Source organism: Diceros bicornis, chromosome 25 (genome assembly GCF_020826845.1).
Source record: "Diceros bicornis minor isolate mBicDic1 chromosome 25, mDicBic1.mat.cur, whole genome shotgun sequence".
Taxonomy (NCBI): Eukaryota; Metazoa; Chordata; class Mammalia; order Perissodactyla; family Rhinocerotidae; genus Diceros; species Diceros bicornis.
Genome location: NC_080764.1, coordinates 10,880,234 through 10,906,193, shown reverse-complemented (window position 1 = coordinate 10,906,193; position 25,960 = coordinate 10,880,234). Strand labels below are relative to the sequence as shown.

At 57.9% G+C, this 25,960-nt stretch overlaps 1 protein-coding gene across 1 annotated transcript; it reads right to left on the bottom strand.

Moving 5' to 3' along the window:
- Positions 1–6,118: 6,118 nt before the first annotated feature.
- Positions 6,119–25,443, bottom strand: PDGFB (platelet derived growth factor subunit B). Its single transcript, XM_058568342.1, has 7 exons — positions 25,365–25,443; positions 17,294–17,390; positions 14,917–15,006; positions 13,508–13,713; positions 12,000–12,144; positions 8,376–8,526; positions 6,119–8,008 (listed from the first exon to the last, which is right to left on the bottom strand). The coding sequence occupies exons 1-6, from the start codon at positions 25,425–25,427 to the stop codon at positions 8,402–8,404; spliced, it is 726 nt and encodes a 241-aa protein (XP_058424325.1). The 5' UTR covers positions 25,428–25,443; the 3' UTR covers positions 6,119–8,008; positions 8,376–8,401.
- Between the last annotated feature and the right edge of the window lie 517 nt (positions 25,444–25,960).

Below are 25,960 nucleotides of genomic sequence, written 5' to 3'. Positions count from 1 at the left end.
GAGTGGAAATGGAGCTGGGACAGCAGGGCCGGGACCGGGGTGAGGTGCGGAAAGCGCTAGCCTTGGGCACAAAATTTAAATAAAGATACATATATCTCATTTAAATAAAGGATCCGACAGGGCCAAGATTAGGGGGAGGGAAGTGAAGCATCGTGCAAGGGCAGGATTGGATCCTGTCTTTAACTGAAATTTGGTTCATAGTGGATTTTTTTGCATTAATTTTGATTTTTAAAAAATACGGTGTAAAAATATTACTTATCTTGATCACTGAGGTTTCAGTGCCCCTGAAACTTTGCACCTGAAGTGAGTGCCTCACTCACCCCACCCTGGTCCTGGGCTTCGGGGCAGAATTCACACAGTCACCCCATGACACTTACTGTGCCTGTGATGTGCCCGCAATTGAGCTAGGACCCGGGGATCCGATAGTAGGTGTAACAGTTCTAGTTCTCTGTTCTCAAGTTTATGGCCAAATAGAGATAATAAATCAGAAAGGACAGAGACTTGTGCTGGCTTAGGAGAGATGGAAGAAGTGTGGTACAAATGAGACAGACATTTGGCTTTTGTTTTGTTTCACTGTTTTGCTCATTCACTCTCTGAACCCCACTTCTTGGGTCTCGGACCCATGGACCACCCCCCTCTGTAGAAACTAAAAACACCAGCCCCCCACGTTCTCAGACTCCCTTGCAGCTGGGCCTCGAGGGTCACCAATCAAACTCACCAACCCAAGATTTAAAAACAAAACTCGTGTTGCCGGGAAGCAAAAACCCACCTGCGGAGCCCCTGGGACAGCGGTGCCCAGCGCTGGGTGTTGGGCATGGGATGTGCTAGTCACAGGCTGTGGCCCCCAGCAGGTGTTAGGGATGTTGACCTCACAAGCCGAGAGTATTGATCCTGTTTGCATACCACAAGCCCAGGTAGGTCTCCAGCTCACTCGTGATCCATGAGTCACCCAACATTCTTTGAATATCCTTTTGAATATCTATTCTTTGAACCTCCTTTTCTGCTTAAGGTAACCAGGGTTGGTTTCTGTTGCCTGCACCTGAGGATGTTGCCTTATATAGAAATCGGTGCCAGGAGCGGTTGCAGGCAATGGATGTTGGAGAAATGCAGAGAGGCTGGGACCAGTTATCTGGACTGCTTGGGACTGACGACAGGAAAAATTCAGCACACAGAAGGAATCAGATCTGGAATCCTATGGCCTGCAGAGGGGGATGGGAATTCAGACTCACCACCTGGAATCACCTGGAATGAAGATCCCACTGAAGGCAAGGCTTTGAGCGTGAGACTCCACTGCCTTAGAAGAGGATGAAGGGAATGCGGAATTAGGCTGTGGTACGGCTGCGGCTCTTACAGTGCTGGGCAGTGGAAGAAACAGAGGACAATCTCCTAAATCCTAAATTCTTGCTCAAGACCCAGTCAAAAACCGAGGACTTCTCTGCTAAAAGCGCCTCTGAATTCTTGCGTCCACAAGGCTGAGACAGCCAGAAATGAAACTCAGAATTGGAGCCTGTAGAACGGCGAGTTACGTCATGAGCTGACGCCATGGCCTCACCAGCTCTGCCTTGTGGAAGTCAGACCGTCGACTGGGACAGAGTGAGCTGAGTGCCCGGAGCCACGTGGGAGGATTTGGGGTGATGCTGACCCTCTGCATTCCCGAGCCCCGCCAAGCCCCCTTTGCAGGCTGAGGCGGCCTCTCCTCACTGTCTGACGACGCTGGTCCTGCCCTAACAGGGCCCCTTTAATGACTGCCCGTGCCCCACCATCCCTCAGTGTCTCCAGACCACAGTCGGGTCCCCAGATGGCCAGTGGGAGGGGGCAGGATTGAATATCAACCTCAAACCAAACTCTGGGCAAAACCTTGCTATTTCATCTAATCAAAAACCTGGAGACAACGTGTGAATGGATCGATGCTCTGAACTTATTCTCACAGCTGGTTCCGGGGTGCCGGCCTCGTCAGCGGGGGGTGGCTCTAATTGTTTCAGGACTGGTGTGTGGGTTGGCAGGTGCCAACGCCCAACTCAGCAGAGGCCCATGCTCCCTGAGGTGGAGACGACAGAAGTGCCGAGGTGTGATGCCGAGACAGAGTCGTGAATTAACCACGGTGACGCACCATCCTAACCACGACCCCTCGGGAGAGCCCAGAATACTATGGTCGCTTCACTGGGAGGCACGAACCACCTTGTGTTCCAGCCCAACAGCCTTCAAAAGGCCTCAGTGTCCAGGTCGGGGGTCCTGCCAGTGCCCGACCCCGATTTCTGGGGCAGAAACCGAGACCCTGGGAGGGCAGAGGCCTCGTGGCAGCAGTGACCACAGGGCGGGTGGGCGCATTATCACAAAAGTAGCAGGACCAGGTGGCCATCCCAATGGTCTGACCAGCAGGATTGGTGAAGCTAAGGGATCACAGGGTCCCCAGGCCAAAAATGGATCAGCGACACACAAGGACCTACGGCTTTTATAACCAGAAAGGTCTGGCTCTGGTAAACAGGTTTGACTTGAGCCCCCAGGACAGAGACACACGGTCCCTCCCCAGTCCCAGACCTGAGTCAGTTCACAGACCCGGAGCTCCCTTAACGAGGAAAAAACCTGAATTCATTCCAAGTCTGTCCCACGAATCTCCACCCAACATTCCCCCAAGAGGACGTTGGCCATTTACAGGAGAACTGTGCACCGGGGAGCGGGGCGGGGGTTCAAACCTCGCTGAGTCTTTGTTTCCTCCTCTGTAACACGAGGACAATAACATCTGCCTGCAAGGATTGTCGGGTTAATTGAGTAGAATAATGGGACGGTGCCTGGAATATAAATGCACGCGTTGGCGGCAGCTGAACTGTTAATCCCTCTGTGATTCTGTGTTCATTCTTTCATTCGTTTCCGTTGTCACTCCACTGAACTGCGATCAGCCATTTGCTGGGTGCTGAGAGTTAAAAAATCACAAGGCCTGCCATTGACTGAGGGTGCAGTGTGTGCCAGGAGAAGTGCTCGGCCCTCCTGTCTCGACCCATGAAATAGTTCTGTCAGGTCACAGGGCAGAGGTGGCAGTGCTGGGATGGGGACCTAGTTGTGTTCTGTTGCTAAACCTGTGTTCTCTCCACTGTAGCACCAAGCTCCTCAGAAGTTAATAAATGAGGTGGGAAGTACAGAGCTTATGACATGGTGAAAATGATAAATAGAGAGGGGAGGAAGGAGGCGGATGACAGGCTGGGTGGGTGCATGGATGAATGCATGGATAGATAGGTGGATGAGTGGAAGGATGATGGGTAGATGGATGGGTGGGGAATGGATGGATGGGTTGGTAGGTAGATTGATGGATGGATGAGTGGGTGGATGGATGAATGGATGAGTGGGGAATGGATGGATGTGTAGGCAGGTAGACGGATGGATGGAGAAGTGTAGATGTGGAGAGATGACAGCTGAATAGACTTAGAACATGGATTCAATATGATCTCAACCCTCGAGGATCTTTTTTTTGGTGAGGAAGATTAGCTCTGAGCTAACATCCATTGCCAATCCTCTTTTTGCTGAGGAAGATTGGCCCTGAGCTAACATCTGTGCCCATCTTCTTCTACTTTATATGTGGGACGCTGCCACAGCATGGCTTGATAAGTGGTGCAAGGTCCATGCCCGGGATCCGAACATGCGAACCCCAGGCCGCCATAGCGGAGCACACGAACTTAACCACTATGCCACCAGGCCAGCCCCTTGAGGATCTTTTCCTGTCAAGGAAGATGCAATGCTAAGTGTGGAGCTAGTTGAGAAGTTGCAATATCTTATCTGTAGCTAGTGATACCCTGAGAGTCTGCAACTTTCCAGCCACCACAGTGTGTGTGATGGGAATCAGCCAGGCAAGCTGCGACTTGGGGCAGACACACCTGATGCCTCCAGTAACAGACCTTTATGTCCATTCTCTCAACAGGCATTTATTGAGCACCTATTATGTACCAGGCACTATTCTAGGCTCTGGGGACACAGTACTGAACAAAATAACTCCACTTGGAACTTCGGGGGGGGGCAGTGGGAGAGACAACGAAAGATGTGCCTGTCGAGTGAGCCAGACGAGGATAAGGACGGTGGGATAAATAAAATGGGCTAAGAAAGGGGGACCTGGGGGTGAGGGTCAGCTCTTTTGTAAAGGTTGGACAGGGCAGGCCTCTCTGGTGGGTTGACACTCGCAAGGCGGCCGGAAGGAAGTGGGAGGCAAGTCAGGCCGAGATCTGGAAGGAGCCGTGACTTTCCCAGAACCACACAGTAACCACGCGGCTGCATCGGGACCATAACCCAGGGTATGCACAGGTGTCGGGGATCCGGGGTGCCTGGGGGGACACTATAGAATAGTGGAAACACACCAGATAGGGTGTCCACAGAGGGGGATGTTGTTGGGACCCAGCTGGTTGGAGCTGCATGATCTCCATCCTTGGCCGTTCATTTTCTCCTCCATTCCTTACAACCATCTTGCAAGTATTAAGAGTTCACAGATATCCTACTTTATAAGTGGTAAATGTTCATTACTTTATTTTATGGGGGCAGCAAATGCTAACCCTCCAAAAGGGCTACAACTCTGCTCTGGTTGAGGGAGGAGAGCCACTGGCTGGGACAGAGAAGGCTCCTCAGGGAAAATGAGATCTGAGCGGGCATTTTCAATAGAGGAGAAGTGATCATAAGTGATGCTGAATGCCCAAGGATCGTGGAAGATAAACGGACCAGCCTGGCGGTCACATCACCTCCTTCCCAGAGAGAAGGGGGCTATCTATTCATATTAGGTTCAATTAAAAAGGACAGAAAACCCTAAACAAGAGTAGCTCAAACTGAAAGAAATTTCTTCCTTTCTTGTGTAAAAACTCCCGAGATAGGCAGTCAGGGGTCAGGGACCCTGGCCCCTTCTATCTTGCTCCACAAACCTCAGCATTTGGCTTTTACCACCTCATGGCTCAAGATGGCTGCTTGAGTGCCAGACATCATGTCTGTATTGCAGCCAACAGGGCAGAGAAAGGGATGAAGGAAATGCCTTCTCCCCAGCAGAGGGGTTTCTAGAAGAATGCCACTTTAGCTTGGTGGTTCTAAGGCCCAGAGAGGGCCCACCAGGCCCCTGGAGGGCCCACAGGCTTGGCACCGCTGCTGCCTGGGAGGGCACCCGGGGAGGGGAGAGATGCGGGCAGCTCTGCGTGTTTCCCTGGAGAAGTTCCTGCAGTGGTCCATGAACAGGACAGCTGTTAGCAGCTGCCACGATGCCACATGTGCTGGTCCCTCCTGCTGTCCTCTAATTTCCATCCCCTAGAGGAGCATCCCCTCCTCCTCCCAGCCGGAGTCTTCTTTGGTGCCCTGTGAGCCCAGAATACTGGGGGATGGGGGGATGGGGGGTCCTACTGACAGGGTTGAGAGGCAGAAGTAGGCGTTTCCAGGGAAACCCCTCTGAGCTGCACCGCCCACCACCACAGGTGGACTCCACTTCCTCAAGCCCAGGGCTGGGAATCCCAGGATGACTTTAAATCAAATTGCTGTAAAAACCCCTGGCAGAGAGAGACACATGGTAGGGGCTCAAGGTGAATGAATGAATCAATGAATCAATGTCAATCACAGGGAGCCCAAACGTTATTGAGTCTAACCTGACAAGCTGTCAGCCAGCTTCCACTTACACACTTCCAGGGACAGGGAGCTCACTACTATCACAGGCAAAATAGTTTTTGTTTTAGATCATCTTATGATGAGTCAGATTCTCCACCTCCTGGGCTTCTCCATCAGCCCCAGTCTGCCTGCAGGTGGGACCCAGAACACAGTTAGAACATTTTTTATGGGATGGTACCCAAGTCTTTGCAGGCAAGGGAAAGCACAGAACCCCACAGCCAGACCTTGGAGGCCACACATCTCCTGGTCATCTTCTCGGGTTTCAGATGTGGTTCTGGCCAGAGAGGGGCTGTGACTTGCCCAAGGCCACACAGCTGGCTAAGGGCTGCGCGAAGATCAGACCCCGGATCCAACTTTGAGCCGAGTTCCTTCTAAATCCCACAGCCCCTCCGGGACCTCCTCTAGCCTTCCCCACAGTGGGTACCACCCCCCGCCCCCTACAGCCAGTCCCACCCCACGATGCTGAGGATCTGCTTCCTTTATGGAGACCCTCAGGCTGGAGACAGGCATCTCTTGTCACCACCAGCGACAGGCACAGGGCTGGGACCTGGGGTCTGGGCGTCAGGAGCTGCTGCAGGACCAGGGCCTAAGAGTGGGCTGACTCTTACCCGCCCCAGACAGAGGCCTCCCCCGGAGCAGTTGGCCCGTGTGCGTGTGCACGCATGTGTGAGCGTGTGTGTGTGCACAAGTGTGCGCCTGGGCCTCCAAGAGCGAGAGGAACACGTAGCAAGCTGTTGGCAAATCCTGCCAAGGCGGAAAGGGTAACTGTCACGCACGATGCCAACAGACAGACCTCCGGGGACTCATTTGGTTTTGTTGTGTGGTTATTTTTTTTACAACTTTAAATACGGAATATAAATAAATTTTACATTTAAAAAATAAAAGGAAAGCCCCCAAAAATATAATCACCGACTTTACAAACTGAAGGAAGCAGATTTTGGAGAGGGGGGAAGGGGAAAGCGCAGTGGAAGGTGGGGAAGGAGGCGGGAGTCAAACCCCACCCCTAGGGGGCCCCGGGGTCTTCTTCCCTCACTCCCCTACTCCCAGCCCATGAGCTGGTTTCCTGCGAGGAGCCACCAGAGGTGGAAATCAAAAGGATCCAAGATGGGGGAGTGTGCAGGTGGGGAGCAAGGGCGGCCCCCTCCCTTGGAGACCTTCTCTTGGGTTTTTCAAACCTGCCTGGAAGGCGGACGGCTCAAGCTGAGGACTCAGGGAAACGGAGGCCAGATGGACAACACTGTGCCTCCCCCGCCAACAAGGGCACACTCCCGTCCGACCACTCCAAGCCATGGGCTGGGTCAGGGGCACGGCCAGTCCCCATGGAGACTTTGTGTCAATTAGGGAAAGGATTCCTTTCCTCAAGACATGTTACCTCCATCAGCCAGGAAACTGTCACAATAAATATACAAATTGGCCACGTCTACGGTGTGAATGGTGCTCCCTGCATGCAGTGCCCTTGTGCAATGCACACCCTGCACAACCTTACGTGGCAGTCTTGGCTGGGCTGGGATACGATGGGCAGGCCCCCTGCTGCCCTGGCCCCTGGTCTTCTGCCCTATGGAGCAGTGACTGGGGTTATTTGGGGCCTCAATAAGGGGTCCAAGAGCCCCTTGGTGGAGCAGACTGAGGGCCAAGAGGAAGATGCAGGGGAGAGGTAGAGAGATGAAACAGAGGTGGAAGTGAAGGGGAGTGGTGGAGGCGGCGGGTGCCCAGGTCACCATCTACGTCCACCTCCAGAGCAAACTTCAACTCTGACCCATCTGAGAGGGCACTCGGCTGCCTGGCGCCCTGGCCACGCACACCCAGAGGAGTCCACATCTTCAAAGATTTCATACGTATAAAATGAAAGGGAGCCACTGTGAGCAGAGGGGACCACGCAGAGGGGACCAGGCCCGGGCACCGCAGGAGGGGTTTCTCCAGTCTGTGCTCTGCCACGTGGTCTCAGCCGCAGGAGTACGAGGTGCCCAGGCCTGCCTGGCGGTGTTCCCTTCAGAGCTGGCTGGGGCTCCGGGGCCGGGCAGGCCATGCCTAGAGGTCCTCAGGGCCACGTGCAGGGTCTCGGGCCTGTCCACAGAGTTCGGGTGTGGCCCGGGCCGGGCGCTGGGGAAGAGAGCCCCATTCCCCAAACGGCGAAGCCATCAGTCTCTCCTGTGCTCTCATCTCGGGTTCTCGGGGCCGGGGGGCAGACAGCGACGGAGTCCGGGTCTTTTGTTTCCTCCTCGAGCTTCCGGGCAAGACGCTGGAGGCCGCTGAGGGGAGAGCCGCTGGCGGAGGGGCGGGGGAAGCACCATTGGCCGTCCGAATCAGGCATCGAGACAGACGGACGAGGGGACAATATTATCACTCCAAGGACCCCATGGGGGCGATACAGCAAATACCATATTAAATAACCCTGTAGGCCAAGCAGAGGACACGGGGGTCAGAGACAGCCTAGGGGCCCATCCCAGGCTCACAAGCCCCCCTTGGGAGGGGCAGGGAGCCAGGGTCGACCAGTGTCCCTGATTTCCAGCAGGCTCACTCAGGGCTGGGGGAGCTGAGGTTTAGACCTCCCATCCTCTCAGGGCATGCTGGGGTCTCCCAAGCCCCCCCACCTGCCCCAGGGCAAAACTCAGGGGATAACTGGGTGGAGGGGTCACCTCTCAGAGCCTGGATTTTGTATGGGAAAACGCCTCTCCTCCAGCCCCTCCCACAGCCCAAGCCACAGGCAGAGAGAAGGAAACGCAGGGCTCCGGGCCTCCGCCTCCCGGCCTGGCGCTCACCTGCCCACACCCTGCTGCGGACGCCCCTAGGCTCCGAGGGTCTCCTTCAGCGCCTGCTTGTCGTGTGTGTGCTTGAACTTCCGGTGCTTCCCCTTTGGGGGCCGGCGGACGCGCACTGTCCGGATGGTTACCCGAGTCTGGGGCGTCTTGGCTGCTCAAGAGAAAGAAAGGTCTCGTCAGCAGCTGGACGACCACCACGGAGGGTCTCTTGCTCTCGACCAAGGCCTGCCGCAGACCACCCCAGATCCTCTGGGCTGAGAAAAGGGGCCGGAGGGAGTCTGGGGCCAGATCTCCCGGGTTCAAATCTCAGCAACACCACTCACCAGCTGTATGTGCCTCGGGGACCATGACTGAACCACTCTGTGCCTCAGTGTCCCCATCTGTGAAATGGGGGTAATAAGACTGCCCACCTCACAGGACTGGGGGAAGGAATAAATGACAGGATGCTGGCAAACACAGAGGGGAGTAGAGGGCTTCAAGTTCTTGGTCATTACCCCACCGACACGCCGCTTGTGCCTGGCCTGGACTTGGATCTGTTAACCAACAGGAGGTAGTGGTGCCGGCCAGTTCCGGGATACGCCTTAAGAAGGCCTGGCAGCCCCCAGTTCTGTGCTTTGGGGAGCCCTGTGGCCCCCATAAGAAGTCTGGCTACCCTGCTGAGGCCACGTGGGGAGGACAGGCCTGCGCTACAGGGGGAGGGACAGAGGCCCAGCTGTCCCGGCGCAGCCTCCAGACGACTGGCTGCACCCACAGGAGACGCTAGTAGAACCGCCCAGCTGAGCCCAGTCAACCCACAGCCCCGGGAGGGAGAATAAAATGGCTGTTGTCTTCAGCCACTGAGTTCAGAGTAAGAAGTGATCAGCCATCAGCAGCTGCTCTTATTCACTTGTTTCTCATTTCCTCAGCTTGACCCCCGATTGAGGGATCCCCCCACCAACTTCTCAGCCCCTTCCAGCCATGCAACGAGGGAGCCGCTGGGCTTCAGGCCGGGACCACCCCCGATGAGCTGGGCCTTTCCCCGGTGGTGCCATCGTCTGCCAGGCCCTTGCTGTTCCGAGAAGCAGCATAGGGGTGGCCAGAGCTCTGGCTATGCTGGACCACCAGGTTCACATCTGGGGTCTCCCAGGTGTTGGCTGTGTGCTTTGGGACAAGTCATATAAACTCTCTGTGCCTCGATTTCCACCTTTAAAGCTGAGATGACAGCAGCCCTGGCCTCCAAAGGACAAGAGATAATACACGGAAACAGCCAGAAACCCTTAGAACACCTGCCGATGCTCTACGCTCATTTATCTTCACAGCAGGTACAAGTGTCTACATTTAACAAACAAGGAAACTGAGGCAGAGAGACTGGGATTTGAACCCAGGGATCTGCCTCTGAGGTCCACACTTTCAACTACTGGGCTGTAGGTCTCGGTGTCTGCGAGCCTCGGTCAAGGTCAGTGCTGTGTCTCTTCCTCTTGGGCCCCCTGGACTCCCTGGCAGTGAAAGCTTTCTCTGCCACGCTTAAGGCCTGCCTCTTCTTGGGAGCCCTCCAAGATCTCCACAGCCCACGAAGCTCTTTGGGGTCAACATCCGACCTCCCACCTCACAGACACAAGCTGCCACAAGGCAGTTACCCCATCTCTGCAAATGGGCAGATTTAGGGACCCAGGTGGGTCTCAATCCCTCTCGTGGGAGGACACCCAGGACGGCCACTGAAGGACCCAGGGAGTTCCTGCTCCAGAGATAGGGCCACTAGCAGGACGCTGGGCTGGACAAAGCCTGAGTGGGCTCAAGGTCGTCACACAGCTCCCAAGGGACAGAGCAGAGATTGGGGCCCAGGAGGTCTACACTGACCATCCATCACACGGGCCACACCCACCAGCCAGCCCACGGATGGCTGCCAGAGTGCCCTAGCCCAGGGCCCAGACACTCGAGCTAAAAGGACAAGACTCGATGCCTCCCAATATTAATTGGGGGACTGTGCCTCCCAGGAAACCGCACTGGAAAATCGCACGAAGCACATGCATGTGCAAGAACCCCATTCTCAACATTAAAAGGAATAGCATTTTCCCATAGAAAAATAACTCTCCACGTTAACTCTATAAATAATTTACAACATGTCCCTTTGAAGGTGTCACATTATCAGCCTTCCCGGGGCTTTCGTGCCTCTGCTGAGCTCTGAGAACATGAAGAACAGGCTAAGAGACGGCCTTGCCTTCAGGAGGCTTGTTAATAAGAAGTGATGGTCAGACTGTCCTGTCCTCTAAGTGAAGAAAGTTACTGAAAATTGAAACGATCACTTGCGTGATTATTTTTAGCTCATCTAATCATATTAATTTAATGATTCTCGTTTGATCCTCACTGCAAACATTCGAGAGAGAAAAGGCAGCAGGATACAGTCTAAAGAACCCAGAACTAGACATTACAAGACCTGAGTTCCTGGCTAGGCTTTGCTGTCATTAAGTCCCTTAACCTCTCTGCTCCAGCAGCCTTGTTAACAACACTAAAGGATTGACTTGCAAGGTCATCTCTCTGGTCCATTCTAGCTCTAAAATTTTAAAATCGTTTAAAAAAAAAAATGATGAGGCAGGTAAGACAGTGACAGTTGTCAGGGTGAGGGGAGAGCCAAGAAAAAAACTTCAGGACACCTGGATTCCAGCTATACCCCTGCCTGGGACTGGCTGTGTGACCTTGGGCAAGACCTCAGCCTCTCTGGGCCTCAGGCGCCTCCTCTGTAAAATGTGGAGGAGGCAATTGGACCAGACCATTTTTTTGGTTCCTTTCAACTCTTTAAGTCAAACTATGCCCCTGAAATCGTGGATTCATGAAATCTAGGGACAGGAACAGAACTCCACTTCCACTTATCCATCTGATGCTTGAACCCTGTCTGTCACATCCCTGCTGCACGGTTGCCCAGCCTTTACTTGCACACCTCCAGCAACAGGGAACTCACCACCTCGCAAGGCAGACAGTTCCACCTTGCTGATCCTGACTGATCACCAGCTTTCGCGTATATGGAGTTGAAATCTCTCCCTGATGATATTTCCCCACTGGTCCTAATTCCCCCATCAAAGCTACAAGGAACTGGTTTGATGCCGCATCCCCAGGACAAGTTGTCAAATATCTGAAGATGACGTGCATGGCGTCTTCTCTTGTCCAGGCCCTTGTTCCTCCCACCATCTCATGCACTCATTCAACAAAGTAGGGGGCTGTGGAGCAAGACTGGGATGGGGGCTGCTCTGGACGGGGTGGTCAGGGCAGACTTCTAGGAGGAGGAGACTTCTGAGCTGAAACCCAAATGAAGAGAAGGAGCTAGGCTTGCAAAGACCTAGGAGAAGAGAATGTCAGCCAGAGTGCCATGTGCAAAGGCCCTGAGGCAGACATTTATTTGGCTGTTCAAGGAGGCCAATCTGGCTAGGGTGGCATAAAAGAGGGGGATTGGTTGGCAGCAAGGCCAGAGAGCCAATCAGGAGATACATCCTCACAGGGCCTCGCAGGCAGGGGAGGAATCTGGATTGTTCTCAGTGAGATGGAAAGCTTCAGATGAATTTAACCAGGGGCACGCCTCAGCCAGTTCCCCCGCCCCGCCCCCAGAAGCTGCCGGACTGAGCAATTCAGAGGCAGACCCCGGACCAGGGTTACCTCGCTGCTCCTGGGAACTCCCAGGGCTTCGGGTCACAGGTCGTGCGGCCGTCACCGTCTCACACTTGCACGCCAGGTGGTCTTCCAGGGTCACCGTGGCCTTCTTAAAGGTCGGCTTCTTCCGCACGATCTCGATCTTTCTCACCTGGAGGAGAGAACCACCCAAGCGCCTCGGTGAGACCACACGGGCAGAGGCCGAGGGACTCCGCCGCCCACTCTTCCACACCACGTCCCCGGCCTTGATCTTTCCTCGAAAGCCCGGACAGCAGCACAGCAGACTCTTCGGCCCAAACAATAGCAGGACCTTGCCCTCTGCCCTTCTCGTAGCTTTTCCATCAAAACAAGCCCTCCCGACCTGGCCCCCGGCTTCGCCGCAGCCCCCCTCCATGCCCCCGGAGAGGGAGAAAGGCATTTCCGGGTTCAGCGTGGAGCCTGTGGTGTCCTCATTCCAGGAGCGCCAGCCAAGGTCAAGGGCTGGGCAGAGGCGGGAGATGGTTGTCTGGAAGGAAGTGGGGGAGGCAGTATCCAGGAGGGAGGCGGGAAGGGGGAGGTCAGCTGTCAGGTATCCATCCACAGCGCTGGACGTGTTGGGGACAGGAGATATCATGACCGCGGGTGGGGGCGTGGAGAGTGACATTTGTAATCTCGGGCACGGGGCCCAGGTCTGGATGGAAGGTGGGCACGAGGCAAGGCTGATCACAGGGGAGGGGAGTGTGGCAAAGCAGCAGAGCATTTGGCAAGAGCGGTGCTGAGCCCCACGTGTGCCCACCACCCAGCAGCTCGGCCCATCCTGAGTTAGTGTGTGAGCCAGGCTGGCCCAGAGGTGCAGAAACCTTAACTCATGAATCAGAAGACAGCTGAGGCTTCTCCGGCCCTGCCCTGCCCAGCATGACACCGGGGGCTCCCCAGGATGGCCTTTACTCTAAAATTTCCCTTGAGTCAGAGTGTGTACCCAGTCTTCCCAGAAAGAGTCAGGATCAGCATTCTGACTCTCCCAGGGGCTGCCCCAACTCCTGCCACGTCTGCCCCTGGACGGTTCTGTGCTCTTTGTTAAACACGCAGCTTGTCTAAGGGAGACGAGCAGGCGTTACAGACGCAGGGCCACCTAACCGAGCCGTCCTCTCTGTGGAAGGAAGAAAACTGAGCCCTGAGCAGCGGAGAGCTCTGGGGGAACCCGAGTGTCCAATAAAAGTCTACAGACATGTCTCTTCAAGGGACAATTTTATCCCGTAAAGGAGGAGGCAGTGTCCCTTACAATGTCCCCCACCCGGCCCGGCCTGGGGTCTGTCTGTGGCTTTGGTTACAGCGGCCTGGGTGGCCCCTGAGGACTCATGGTGGCCTTAGCACACCTGTCCAGAGAGAGCTTCCAAGGGTGGTCCTCCCTGGACAGAGCCCAGGAGCATCCAGGAATGCCTTTTGACCCCACGGAAGCTGGCCGGCGAGTGACCTGCCCCCGAAGGGCAGCCCCACCCCCAGAAGGCGAGCGGGGTGGCCAAGGACCCACGCACCTGGACGGGCCGCAGCTGCACCTGCGTGGGCCGGCACTGCACGTGGCGGTTGTTGCAGCAGCCAGAGCAGCGCTGCACCTCCACGCACGGCGGCCACACCAGGAAGTTGGCGTTGGTACGGTCGATGAGGCGCCGGGAGATCTCGAACACCTCGGTGCGAGTCTTGCACTCAGCGATCATGGCTGGCTCGGCCACCTCGGGGGAACCTGGAGGGAGGGGGACCTCCATCAGGACGGGGGCCTGCCCAGAGCCCACCCACAGGAAAGCCCAGCCGATTCCCACCTCCTCCATCCCCGGGGTGGCGGTTCCAGTCTCGGCTATTATCAGCCATGGGACTTGGGCAGGTTGCCCTGGTGAGCTCAAAGCCTCAGTTTCCCCGTGTGCAAAATGGGTATGATGAGATCTACACCCAAGACCCACTGTAAGGACCACGTGAGGTCATTCAGAGTGCTGGCATGTTGTAAAGTCAGTTTCCTCCCGCCAGCCCCCAACCATTTTATTCTACGATTTCACACATTTATGGGTTTGCCCGACACGTGGCCCTCACATGTGTATTGTCTTGTAACCAATCTCAAGGTGCTGTTTATTCTGTCGTCTAGACTTACGTTGTTGCTTCTTTCAAGCCTTAGTCCCCTCATCTCTGAAATGGGAGAATACAGTGCCTACACAAGCACTTGCAGCTGTGGGATGGGATGTGCGTGAAGCCTGGCCCACAGCAAGCATACAGTCAATGTGGGGCTGCTGTCACTGTCACGCAGAGAGAAACCAGGGCTCCGAGAGCTAAATCAGCTGCCCAAATCCACAGAGCGAGGAGTGGAACTCAGGTCCCCAACCCTTATCGGGAGGTCCCCCGGCCACTGTCTACAGTGTTTTGGGGATGGCAGGTGGGCAGAGAGGAGGCGGGGCTGGGTTGGGGCACTTGCCCACCCCGGGAAGGTTCCGAGGGACCTAGTGATTGACATTCGCCTTTTGGTCTCTGCGACAGAGCAGGAGGTGGGTCCCAGGCCGCAGCCCTTAGCCACAGCAGAGACACGCGGCCCACCAGGACGGCACTGGGTTCAAGTGAAACGAGCTCTTGGGATCCCAGCCCTACCACTTGCTAGCTGTGTGACCTCAGCTATTTCTTTACCCTCTCTGGGCCCCAGTTTCCAACTCTATATAAAACTCCATAAAATAATATCCACCTCCAAGCTTGAAGTAATGAATAAATGAGCTTAAAAGCACTGTAATTAGAAAACAGTGTGTGTCGGGGGCATGACGACTCAACTCCTCAATCCAGGGCATTGAAGGATGGTTATACTCTCTTAGCTCAACTCAGTGCTGAGCGTAGTAGGGACAGACGAGCCGGCGCTGCAGCCTCGGGCTGGCTCCCACCTTAGAGGGGCCACCATTCGCAGCCCTGGTCTTACCTAGGCTTCTTCTCCCACGGGATAAGCTCTCCGGCTCGCCTCCAGAGTGGGACCGGGTCAAATTCAGGTCCAGCTTGGCCCCATCTTCATCTGCAAGAGATGGCACGGTCAGACGCACTCTGATAACTACTGGCTGGCCTGATCGCGGGGTGGAGGCTGCGATGGGGACTCTGGGGCCGGAAGGAGGATTATCTCTCACCCCCCACTGGCCCACCACTCCAGAAAACAGTCTCCCCTCTGGCTCCCTGTAAACCCAAGGGTCCTAGCTCTGAACAGCGGCGCTCCAGGCAAACTCCAGAGTGGCCACGGGGCTCAGCAGGTGGCGGGGCCCTAACCGCATCCCTGGGGCGGGGGAGCCATCAGCCCACTCTGGGCTCTTCAGCCACATTCTTGGACAGAACCCATCTCAATGGAGTTAAAAATAACCCACCCCTCTGCTACTGTAAGCAACCCTCCTCGGCCTCCAGGGCAGGGCGAGGACCGAGAGCTCTAAGGCCAGTTTCCAGTGCCCTCGGCCCAGCGTTCCCATAGGAAGTGCTGAATGGAGAAATTCCCAGAATCCCCAGGGGGGACCAGCATGCCCTGGACACAGCCCCTCTGGAGCCCCGGACAATGGCCCAGTTGGGCGGGAGAGAGGGAGGGAGGGAGAGGGATGGGGGTGGGGGCTGAAGGCAGAGAGAGGGGTGGGAAGCCAGGGCCTGCTGGGATGTGGGGAGCCCTCGCCCCGTGCCCTCCTAGGCCTCCCTCTCTCTCCAGCTCCCAGTCTCTCATCGCCCATCTGTTTCTGTCTCTCTCTCCCCTAACCCTTTGTCCCATGACTGCCCTAAGTTGTCCGTTTATTCCTAAGGTCACAAACCACAGGCCCTTCTCTAGCCGGGGGCGCCCCCATCTCAGTGTCATTGGCCCTCCTTGGAGACACCCCTCTCTCCAGAGAGGGCGCCAGAAGCCGCTGCGGGAGATAGCGTTGGAGAGGATCGGGAGCTGCACGTGGAATCGTGGACAGACCCTTTTCTCTCTCCAATGACTGAAGAGCCAGCATGTAAACTGAGAGTGCTGAGGACAAGCCCCTGCCCCCTCCACGCAGCACCTTGAGGCTCACACGGTCTCCCCAGCCCGCTGGCCCTGCCAGTGATGAAACTCCTGCTCATCCGGGTGGGCTCCCGGGGAGTCCTGTTTGGAGGAGACCGTCCTGAACTGGTGCCTTTCCGTCTGGCCCACTGCTCCCACATCAGTGCGTCTGTCTGTCCCTCCCGCTCCCTTCCTTTCTCTCTGCCATCTCTGGAATGTCCCTGGTGGGGAGGAGATGGGGAAAAGATGTGCTTTGTGGAAAGGTTAAGTTGATTAGGAAAAAATAGCCACATCGTTGCCTCGAAACAGGCCTGCTATTGAAAACCTCGTCTCTGAGCTCCCGACCCCCACCCGGGGTGTGGAGGGGCTGTCCGAGGGTGGGGGCGAAGGGCCTTGGAAAGAAACAGCAGAAAGGCTAAATTTGGAAGTTGCCCCATTGTGTTGGCCAGGGCTGGCCAGTCGGGCATGGGGTGGGGGGTGCGGGAGACGTGGGGTGGGGGGCCTGGCGAACAATAGGTGGGCCCGGCTGGGGCCCCCTCCCGCCTGCCTCGCCAGCTCCCGGCAGAGGCAGGTTTGAAAGGCCCTGGGAATGCTTTTGAGAGGGAGCCAGGGGCCCAATGGGAGAAGAAACAAAGGCAGGAAACGCTGTCCCCCGTAGATAGCAGTCTGGGCAAGGATTACAAAGTGACAAAGAGACAAAACCCCCGAGGGAAGGGGAGCTGGGGTGCAGGGGGGGTGCTGATCAGGGCTCCGGGGAACAGGCCAGAGGTTAGAATAGAATGGAATTTGCTCTGAAGACAGCGTTTATAAATACATTCCTGACCCAGCCCGCCAGCCCCGCCACGTGTGTGTCACCGAGCACGTGCCCATTCTCTGAGCGTGCTCTCGAGATGGGCAGGGCTGCCCGCCGGTCAGGCCAGGTGTCCCTGGGAGACCTTATAGACAGGCCCTACGCCAGGGGGGCAGGGAGGTGGCTCCTCCGGCACCACCCTCCCCAGCTGGGTCCACACCTGAATACACACTTGGGAGGGGCGCTGGGCGCCTTCCCCGTGCCCCTCCTCCCGGCACCCCACCCTCTGCAAAAAGCCAGAGCCACATGTGGGTGCTTCTCCTGCCACGCCCCACATCCCAGGTACCAACCCGTCCGCCTACTCAGCCCCCCCCGGACAGGTGTGGTTGAGCCTTCCTGGGCTGCCACAGGCCGCCGGTTCTCTGGCTGTCAAGGAAGAGGGGATGCCCCTTGCCCAGCCCCTCCCGTCTCCGGAGGACCTAGTGGAGAGCCAGAGCGACAGACGAGGATTCAATTTACCTACGGAGTCTCCGTGCAGCAGGCGCTGGAGGTCATCGAAGGAGCGGATCGAGTGGTCGCTCAGCATCTCGTAGAGCTCCTCAGGAATGGGGTCCCCCTGCCAGGCAGACACCGGGGGACCAGGTGAGCTGGGAGGGAGGGCTTTCCAGCCGTGGCCCTCTTCCCCTAACAGACACACCCCCTCCTATGGAAAGTTCCTGAGGGCCCCTCGGCCACGGGTAAATGGACAGCCAGGCTGGGGCCCGGCAGTAGGGCAGATTCCAGGCCTGACAACCAGAAGCACAAAGGCCTCTAAGACCCAGCTCAGATGCTGCACCCCCAACCCTGAAACAGGAACCCCAGCTTGCTTTGCATTAGACTTGATGGTGTAATGTCTCCATCACACCACCGGTTCCTGGAGACTCCAACAACATGATTCCTCGCTGCTTCCCCTCCACACCTGACAGCTAACGACAGCCAGCATTCCTCAGGGGAGAAATGATTATCCCCATTTTACAGATGAGAAAACAGAGGCTCAAACAGGTGACATCCTTTGTCCAAGTCCCAAGCTGATTATCGGCAGAAGCTGCATTCAAACCCAAGCCTTTCTGACGGCAGAGCCTGTACTCCCAGCCTCCCGGGTACACGAGGTGTTTAATAAATGCTTGCAGAGTCGGATGGTCTCTGGAGGCCACACATACTAGCGATATCTATTTAGTGTCTCGCTCAAAAGAGGAGAGAAGGAAACCCTCAGATACGACCGGGAAACCTGAAAGCTTACCCATGCCCCGTGCCCAAACAAACCCTATTTTTAGAGGCTCTCTGGCCTGTTACCAAAAACACTTGAAACTTAATAAGCACTTTAACAGGCCCCACTCAGAGCCGGCTTCCTCCAGGGAAACCGCAGGTCCCACAATGACATGACAGCAGCCCGATAGGAAGGTCACAGTCACGTCCCCCACGGTCCGGGGAGACCCGAGGGGCTGATGCCAGAGGTCTTGAGAAAGAGATGAGGGCACATGAGAGCTGAGAAACACAATCCGGACACCCGGTGCCTCGGGGCAAAGAAAGTGCGTAAGATGCTGCTGCAGGTCGGAACTCACCCCCACGCGAACACACACACAGCACACACAAACACACCAGTGGCACGGTCTAGAAGGAGCCCCGGGGAGGGTGTCAGCAGACCTGACTTACTCTTGTTGAATCTTGGATTAAACCACTCTGTGCCTCAGTTTCCCTGGATTAAGAAGGGAAGAGCTCCTGCTCCCATTGGTTCACTGAACACTCCAAGCACTGGAGTTCCAGGCTTCGCACAGCCTGCCTCCGAGGGAGGAACGCTGCCCTCTCACTGCCCAACGGGGAGGGAGGTCATCCTGCCTCGCGGCCAGCCCCGGGGGGCTCTCCCCAAAAGCTCCATTAGGAGCCTGGCGATTGATCAGTCTCCCCCAAAGCTCCATTTCCTCAACACTTATCAGGGCATCTGGGAACACCTCCTCCAGGCATGCCACCATGTCCTGCTCTGGCCACCCAAGTTGGCCTTGGAGCCCGAGAAGCCAGGGTGAAGGGTGGGCATGACCGCCTTTAAAATGAATTCCTTGAAACCCTTGAGCTCAGCTGCTCCGTTTGAATGTGGAGTTTATAACCCAGCCCGGTGTCCAGGGCTGTCAGGAGGTTCGAGACAGGGAAGGTTGGGGGCCGAGCAGAAAGCCTGGTGGGAGTTGGGGTCTTTCCTTCAGGGTCCCGGCTGCACAGCCGGGAGCCAGGGATGTATGTGCAAGATGGGGGAGGGGCGTCAGCTTAGCTGCCCCTCACTTTCCTCCCCCACCCCCAAGTGCCCTGCCTCCTCCAACCCCAGGCGGAGACAGCACCTTCAGTAGTCACCAAATGTGGACCCAGGACCCACCCCATAGAACAGAAGGCATGCGGCTGGTCTCCAGGTAAGACCATGGCCGGCTGCTCCCCTAGGGGTTTTGTCAACCCCAGAACTGGGCATGAGAGCTGGAGACCATCCTTGTACCACTACCAACCGCCCCATGACCTTAGACTGGTCACTGCCCCTCTCTGGTCCTGGCTTCACCGATGAATCAAGGGGCTTGAAGAACATTTGATTTGATTCTAATTCTGCCTGGGAGTGGCAGGAGAAGCAGCAGAGGAAAGCCAAGGGTGGGGGCGCCCCGCAGGTCTCCCTGGCTATTTGTGGAGTAATGATTCAATGAACCACCCCCCGGGAGAGGGGCCCAAAGGCCCAGTACCAAATGGCCCACAGCACTCATGCCAAGACTTCCTTGCCCACTGGAGAGCTGGCTGCAGCTGCCAGCCGTGGCAGAGTAGACAGACCCCCAATCAGGCCTGGCAGATGTCTGTGCCTGGGCTGTGAGGCAAAGGAGACGGCGTCTTGTAGAAACACAGACCCTCCAAGGCTGAGTGGGGAAGAGCCCAGGAGAGAGACTGGGAAGGTGGGAGACACACACAGTAGGTGCTCAGTGAAGACTGATGAAATGCATGAAGAATCCCCCTTCTCCATATGGGGGTTCTCTCCCAGATGATTCTCCCACCTCCTCTACCAGGAGGGCCTCCTGGGATATCCTCCCCCCCGACCCCAGCAAATTGCCTGTATGAGTCCACTTTATTCTAGGGAGAGAGGCCATTCCTGCACATGCTCCTGGTAATTTGGTCACTGGATGCCCAGAACTCACTGGGAGCCCCCTGGATTTGATAATAATACCACAGCTCACTTGTATTTAGGGAGGGCTGACTACGACCAGGCAGAGCTAAACGCTGGACTAACTACCAGTCCCAGAGGCTGGTGCTATTTATCCCCATCTTCCAGAGGAGGAAACTGAGGCTTAGAAAAATTAAGTAAATGGCCACAGGTGGACACGACTAGGAGGTAGCAGAGCCGAGTCCTTCCCTCTTCCAGCCACGGAGCTTCCACCACGGGGCTTCCGGCCTCCCGTCTCTGGCGTCACGTTCAGTTCCTGTTGCCTCTTGACCCCTGTGGCATGTCAGAGAGCAGTGGATCTCAACCAGGGGCCCCCAGGGGACACTGGCCACGGCTGGAGGCGTTTTCGGTGGTCACAACTAGCGAGGTGCTACTGGTATCTAGGAGGCAGAGGCTGGTGCTGCTGCTAAACATCCTGCTACACACAGGACAGCCTTCCACAGTTGAGAATTATCTGGCCCACAATGTCAATAGTGCAGAGGATGAGGAACTCGGTGGTAGAAGAAGGAGCAAGGGCTTCCGCTGCCAAGGAAACCTGGATTCCTGGAGTAAGTCTTTGAACAATCTAAAATCTCTACTTCTTTATCTTGTAAATGGTGCTAATAATACCTCACCTGGGGTTACGGGGAGGGGTAACTGCACCCAGCAGAGCAGCCGGCAAATAACGGTGACTTAACTGAGCTGTCCCTGTGGTCGTCACTCACTCCTTCAGTCTGGCTCCTTTGAGGGCAGCATCGAGCAGCACACATGCCCAGGCCAGCAGTGCAGGACATTTTTGAGGATGACAATGGGTGAGTGGAGAGCTGCCTGCCCATGGAAGAATGTCTGGCTTTCCATTATCCCCTGTGCTGGGCCCCAGGAAACAGCCCCCTAGCGCCATGCTGGCACTGCCTGGGGCTGCGTGGGCTGGCAGGTCCCTTCCGGGTGGGGGGTGGGTGAGGGATGGGGAATTCAGCCTGTAGTCAGCTCCAGGATGCAATGCCCTGGGGGAGACTCATGGGCACCTGCCTGGGGTCAGAGGCTCCTCTTGGTGTGGGAGGGTGAGCAGCCAGGAGCTCCGTTTTCCTGGTTCTAGAAGCTTCCTTAGCTGGGCAGCTCCCCTCAGAGAATCCCGTAAGATTCTCCCACCTCCTCCACCCGGAGCTGCTCGGGAAAGGAGGCCTGGCACCCTGAGGAACATGCCCCGGATCTGAGGCCTGGGTTCCTGGCAGGGCGAGGGTGTGGCAAGAAGGCAGCTGGGGCGAAGCCAGCCTACCAGGCCAAGGCAAACAGCCTCCTCCCCCACACCACCCCCACTGCCAGCTGCAGGAGGTAGGAAGCGCACGAGCCAGCGTGAGGCCAGGTGAATTACCTGCTCCTGACCAGGCTGGCAGATCAAAGGGGCTCGGACCCCACCCTCCGCCTGGGCCCTGGAGCACACATAGCTACACACTCTCCAGCCCACCTGCCGTTCCGCTGAGGGAGATGACACAGGCTCGGCCCAAGCAACCAGGGGCGTTGTCAGCGGCTGGCAGAGGGAGAGGCCGAGCAGGCCTCCGAGCACCCGCCAGCCTGACAGTCTCAGGCCTGACTTAGACTCAGTGCCAAGCCAAGCCCTTGGAAGAAGTCTTCTCTGGGCAGACCACAGAAGCCTTTTAGAACCAGACTTTCCCACCTAGATTGCCCTTCCTTATTGCTCCTGGGACCCTCCCACTCCGCCTCCTCTTCTTAATGTTAGCCCAGCCCCCAGTGGGCTCCCCACCTCTCAAGCAGAAAAAATGATAGAACAGGAGAGGGGCCAGTGCAGCAATTACAATCCTGGCCCCCCACGCAATCACTGCCCCACCCCACCCCCGTCTTAACTCCCAGCACGGGGCAGGGCCCAGGAACCTGCATTTTCAAGAGGCCCAGTCATTCTGCTGCTCTCGGGGAAGGCTGTACTCACACAACCTGCTCATTCTCTTAGGTGGCGGAAACTGAGACCCAGCTCAAGATACACAGAACCTTTGCAACTGGATTTTCCTCCTGTTCCTTCCCTTCCAACCTGTCCAATCTTGACAGTCCAAGTCCCAAGACACGGAAGAGAAGACACGCTTGTCTCTCAAGGCGGGGGGTCCTCGAAGGCGGATGCCTGTCGGCGGGCAGTGTAGCCACACTGGGCTACCCTCAGAGTGAGGATTAACTGAGGCCATGTTTATAAAGCACTTAGCAAGCACCAGACACACATCTGCTCATTCCCTGCCCCCCAGGGCTCACTACTCTTTCTGCAAATATTTCAGGGTCCCCACCATGCAGCAGGCACCACTCTAAGCACGGGAGACAGTGGGGACCAAGACAAAAGCTCTCTCGTGGAGTCTACACTCCGGTCAGGAAGAGCAGATAATAACTAAATAAACCAGAAAATGAAAACAGCTGTTCTAGAAGGGACATTTCAATGGGGGGTGAGGGAAGACTTTGAGAGGGACTTATGAGGCCCACGGCAAACATCTCTTTACCACGCCTGCTGAATCAATCTCTCTCGCTTTCACACACACACACACACACACACACACACACACACGCTGCTCCTGGGTCTTGCAGCAAAGCCTCCAAATTCTGATTGATCCTAACTTGCACACACTTCCAGGACTGGGAGAGTCCAGCAGGTGGGTCTCCCACCGCCTAAGGCCATCAGCAAACCACAAGGAACCATCTGGGTGGTGAAGGCCTGCAGGGCTCCTTCACTCCTTCCCCAGCAGAAGGGCGCTGAGGCCGGAGGCGTCACATGACAGCGGGAGTCACCCTCCAGGAAGCCAGCTCAGCTGATGGAGATGGGACCTCATAGGCCTCAGAGCTCCCACCCCTCCTTCCCAGCTGCTGAAGCCTCCACCTGAGGCTCAGTCCAAGCAGGCCCGGGACACTGTCAGCCCGAAGCCCACCTCCACCAGCAAGCCCTCCCAGAGTCTCCCTTCCTGGACTGGCCCCCATGTCGGCAGGTCTTCCCTTTAGGTCTCCTCCCTCAGCCACCTGAGGCTTACTCAGGCCTAGCAGGAAAGTGCTTCGTAAACTGCAAAGCACCACACAATCGTGGGTCCTGAGGGCCATGCGTTCAAGGACGCTGTGATTAAAGGGAGGAGAAGGCACCAGCTTCTGTGCCACAGCCTCCTCCCTAGACGCACATACCCATGAGACTTGTGGAAGAGGAGGAGAAGGTGCTGGCTGAAGCTGGAAATGGTGAGGGCAGGCCTGGGACAGCCTCATCCAGCTGTCACTCGGTCTCCCTTGAGCATGCCGGGATCAGCAAAGAAGCCAGAACAGTCGGGGGTGGGAGCCCCTCAGCGGCTCGGGGTCCTCCAGTCTTGGAGGTTCAAAGAAGGGCTCATTTGAAGACAGAAATGCTCTGGACATCACAGCGCCCCCCAGGGCACATCACCACCACTTTCGGCCACACGGGGGTGGCTGGAAAAAGCAATCACAGAGGGTAATGCTGGAGGGGCGTGGAGCTGACCTGACCAGGCAAAAAAAAGGGGGTTCCGTCGAGCCGGGACCTGATGGGAGGGCCCCGGTTCCCCTTCCCTCATGAGACCCAGGAAGGAAATGGGGTCACTACAGAGGTGAAGAGGTTCCAGGACCCACCTGTTGCGCGGGGGCGGGCACCTGGCGCTGGGTGTAGAGGGACCGTGCGTGCCCGTATGCGTGCGTGGGTGTGCGCGCACGTGTGCTCAGGCCGCGTGTGCGGGGGCCATGCGTGCACGTGTGTGCGGTGCGCGCGCGTGTGCCCCGCATGTGCACGGGCGTGGCGGCGGAGAGCGCGCGACCCGGCCGCGGTAGTGCGTGCCCGTCGCTTTGCGCGCTCGCCCGCCCGCCCGCCCGCCCGCCGGAGCGCAGCATCGCCTCCGGCCAAGAGTGTGCATGCGTGGGGTGAGTGAGCCAGTCGGGGGGCCGAGCGGGGTGGGCTGCGGAGAGCAGCGGCGGGGGCGCCGCCGTTCCCAGGACGCCCTGGCACCGGGCCCAGCCCCCAGGCCCCGCGGCGAGGCGAGGCGGCAGCTGGGGCCGGCCGGCGCCCCCCTCCCCAACAGCTGGCCGCGGCCCGGGGGGCTGCAGGAGAGGAGAGGAGGGGGCGTCGGGAGGGGCCTGCAGGCGGCCCGGCCGAGCCCTGCGTCCTCCCTCCCGGGTGCGGGCCGCAGGGGGTGGCCGCGGAAGGGCGGGGCCCCAGGGCGGGCGGCCGGCGGCCCTCGAGGAGCCGGGAGAACAAAAGGAGACGGCGACGGCTCTTCCGTGGTCAAAACAACCTGCGCTGGCGGCGGCCCAAGGCCGGGCCGCGGCCTCGGAGCCCTTCACCTTAACCCCTTCGCCGCCGCCGCCTCCCTGCGCCTCGTTGGAGGCCGAGAGGGGCCGGCCCTCCCCGGGAGCGGGCGAGGTGCGGGATCCCGGCCGCGGCCGAGTAGAGGCGGGACGGGACCCTGGCACGCCGCGCTACCCGCTGCCCTCGCCTCGCCTCCACCTCGCGCCTCCTCCCTGCCCCGCCCCCTTTCCCACCTGGATTCCGGGTAGACTTGCCAACTCACTGCTACGTGAGCCTGGGAGGGTGGGGGCACTGATCCGACCTGAGAGCTCCGCAGACGTTTTTAGACCCCACCTCCCTTGCAGCTAGGCTTTTACAGGCGGCGCGCTCCGCACCCTGCAAGCCGGGGAGAGGTGCTTCCTCTCGCAGGGCGCGGGCGCAGGTATGGCGGGGCCTCAGGCACACAGCGCCCCAGGGGCTGGATTTCCTAAGAACCCCCACTCCTCTCCTAATCCCGAGTGCCCAAGACCTCTCTCTCGTCCCCCGCTCCCCGCACCCAAGACACATGCTGCTCCTGGACTGCGCTCTCCGGCTGGGCATGCCCTGTGCGGGCCAGAGGGCGACCACCCCGACCTGGAGCGGGAGCCAGGGTGGGACGCAAACCTCCGCTGAAGGTTGGCGTGGCTGTCACCGGTGCGCGAGGTCGCACCTCCCGGACAAGCCGGGTCCTGGACAGAATCTAAGCTAGAACCGAAGTGGGCTCGGGAGGACGCGCTGCCTTCTGCACCCGCGGCACCACCCCACCCCCTCTCCCTTCGGCCGGGAGGGGGCTTATTCTCGGGTTCCTGAGGGGTGGGAGACAGGACCACACACACCCTCCCCCGACACTTAGAAGCTCGGAAATGTGGGATCGCCCATGGGAAAGAAAGCCACCGCTGCCTCCTCCCCTTAGAGCCTGGCACCTCCCGGACCTCACGTCCCAGCCCTCGGAGGTCACCTAGTGCCCGGCGCCAGGCCCAAAGGCTGCAAGGGTCCAAAGTTCACTGCAGGGAGAGGCGAGGGCGGTCAGGGGTGGGGGTGGGGGTAATGAATGAAGCGAACTAGCCCCAGCCGCCGTCGCAACTCACCTCGGCGCTGACCAGACGCAGGTAGCAGCAGAGAGACAGGAAGAGCGCCCAGCAGCGATTCATGCCGACTCCGGGCCCGGCCCCGCAGGGCCCCGGACGCGTGGACCGAGCGCGCCGCCCCCGCGGCCAGGGTGGGGGGCGGGGGCTGGGGAGGGAGGTGGGCTCCGCTCGGGTCTGCGGCGATCAGGCGCTCTGGCCGCTGCAGCCGCCGCCGCGGCTCAGCCGCATGGCCCCCGGGCGCCGCCGCCCCCGGCCCCGTCTCCGTCGTTGGGGGGCTGGGGAGGGCCTGGGCGCGGGACGAGGGTCTGAGGCCGCTACCTGGGCGGATCCTGAACCCGAGCGAGCATCCACGGCCGGGGGGCTGCGTCGCGAACCAGCCGAGGCGTCTAGCCGTGTGGGGGCGCCCAGGGGACTCCAACCTCCAGGAGGAAAAAGAACACGGCAGTCGATGGTTCGTCTTCACTCGCCGGCTAAAGGCGTTTTCCTCTGCCCGCCGGCTTAGCTTTTTTGCAACATTTTCTGGAAAGGCCCCCGAAGTCGGAAAGCGCAGAACTGGGCACCTCAAAGCCAAAGTCTCCCCAAAAAAACTTTTTTCA

Bases quoted from the DNA above. Each gene is read 5' to 3' on its own strand.
- PDGFB (XM_058568342.1), bottom strand. From the start codon at position 25,427: ATGAATCGCTGCTGGGCGCTCTTCCTGTCTCTCTGCTGCTACCTGCGT. The intron at 13,714-14,916 runs GTAAGACCAGGG...CCCTCCCTCCAG, and splicing joins CCGTGGGAGAAGAAGCCTAG to GTTCCCCCGAGGTGGCCGAG. The intron at 12,145-13,507 runs GTGCGTGGGTCC...TCTCTCCTCCAG, and splicing joins TGCAGCTGCGGCCCGTCCAG to GTGAGAAAGATCGAGATCGT.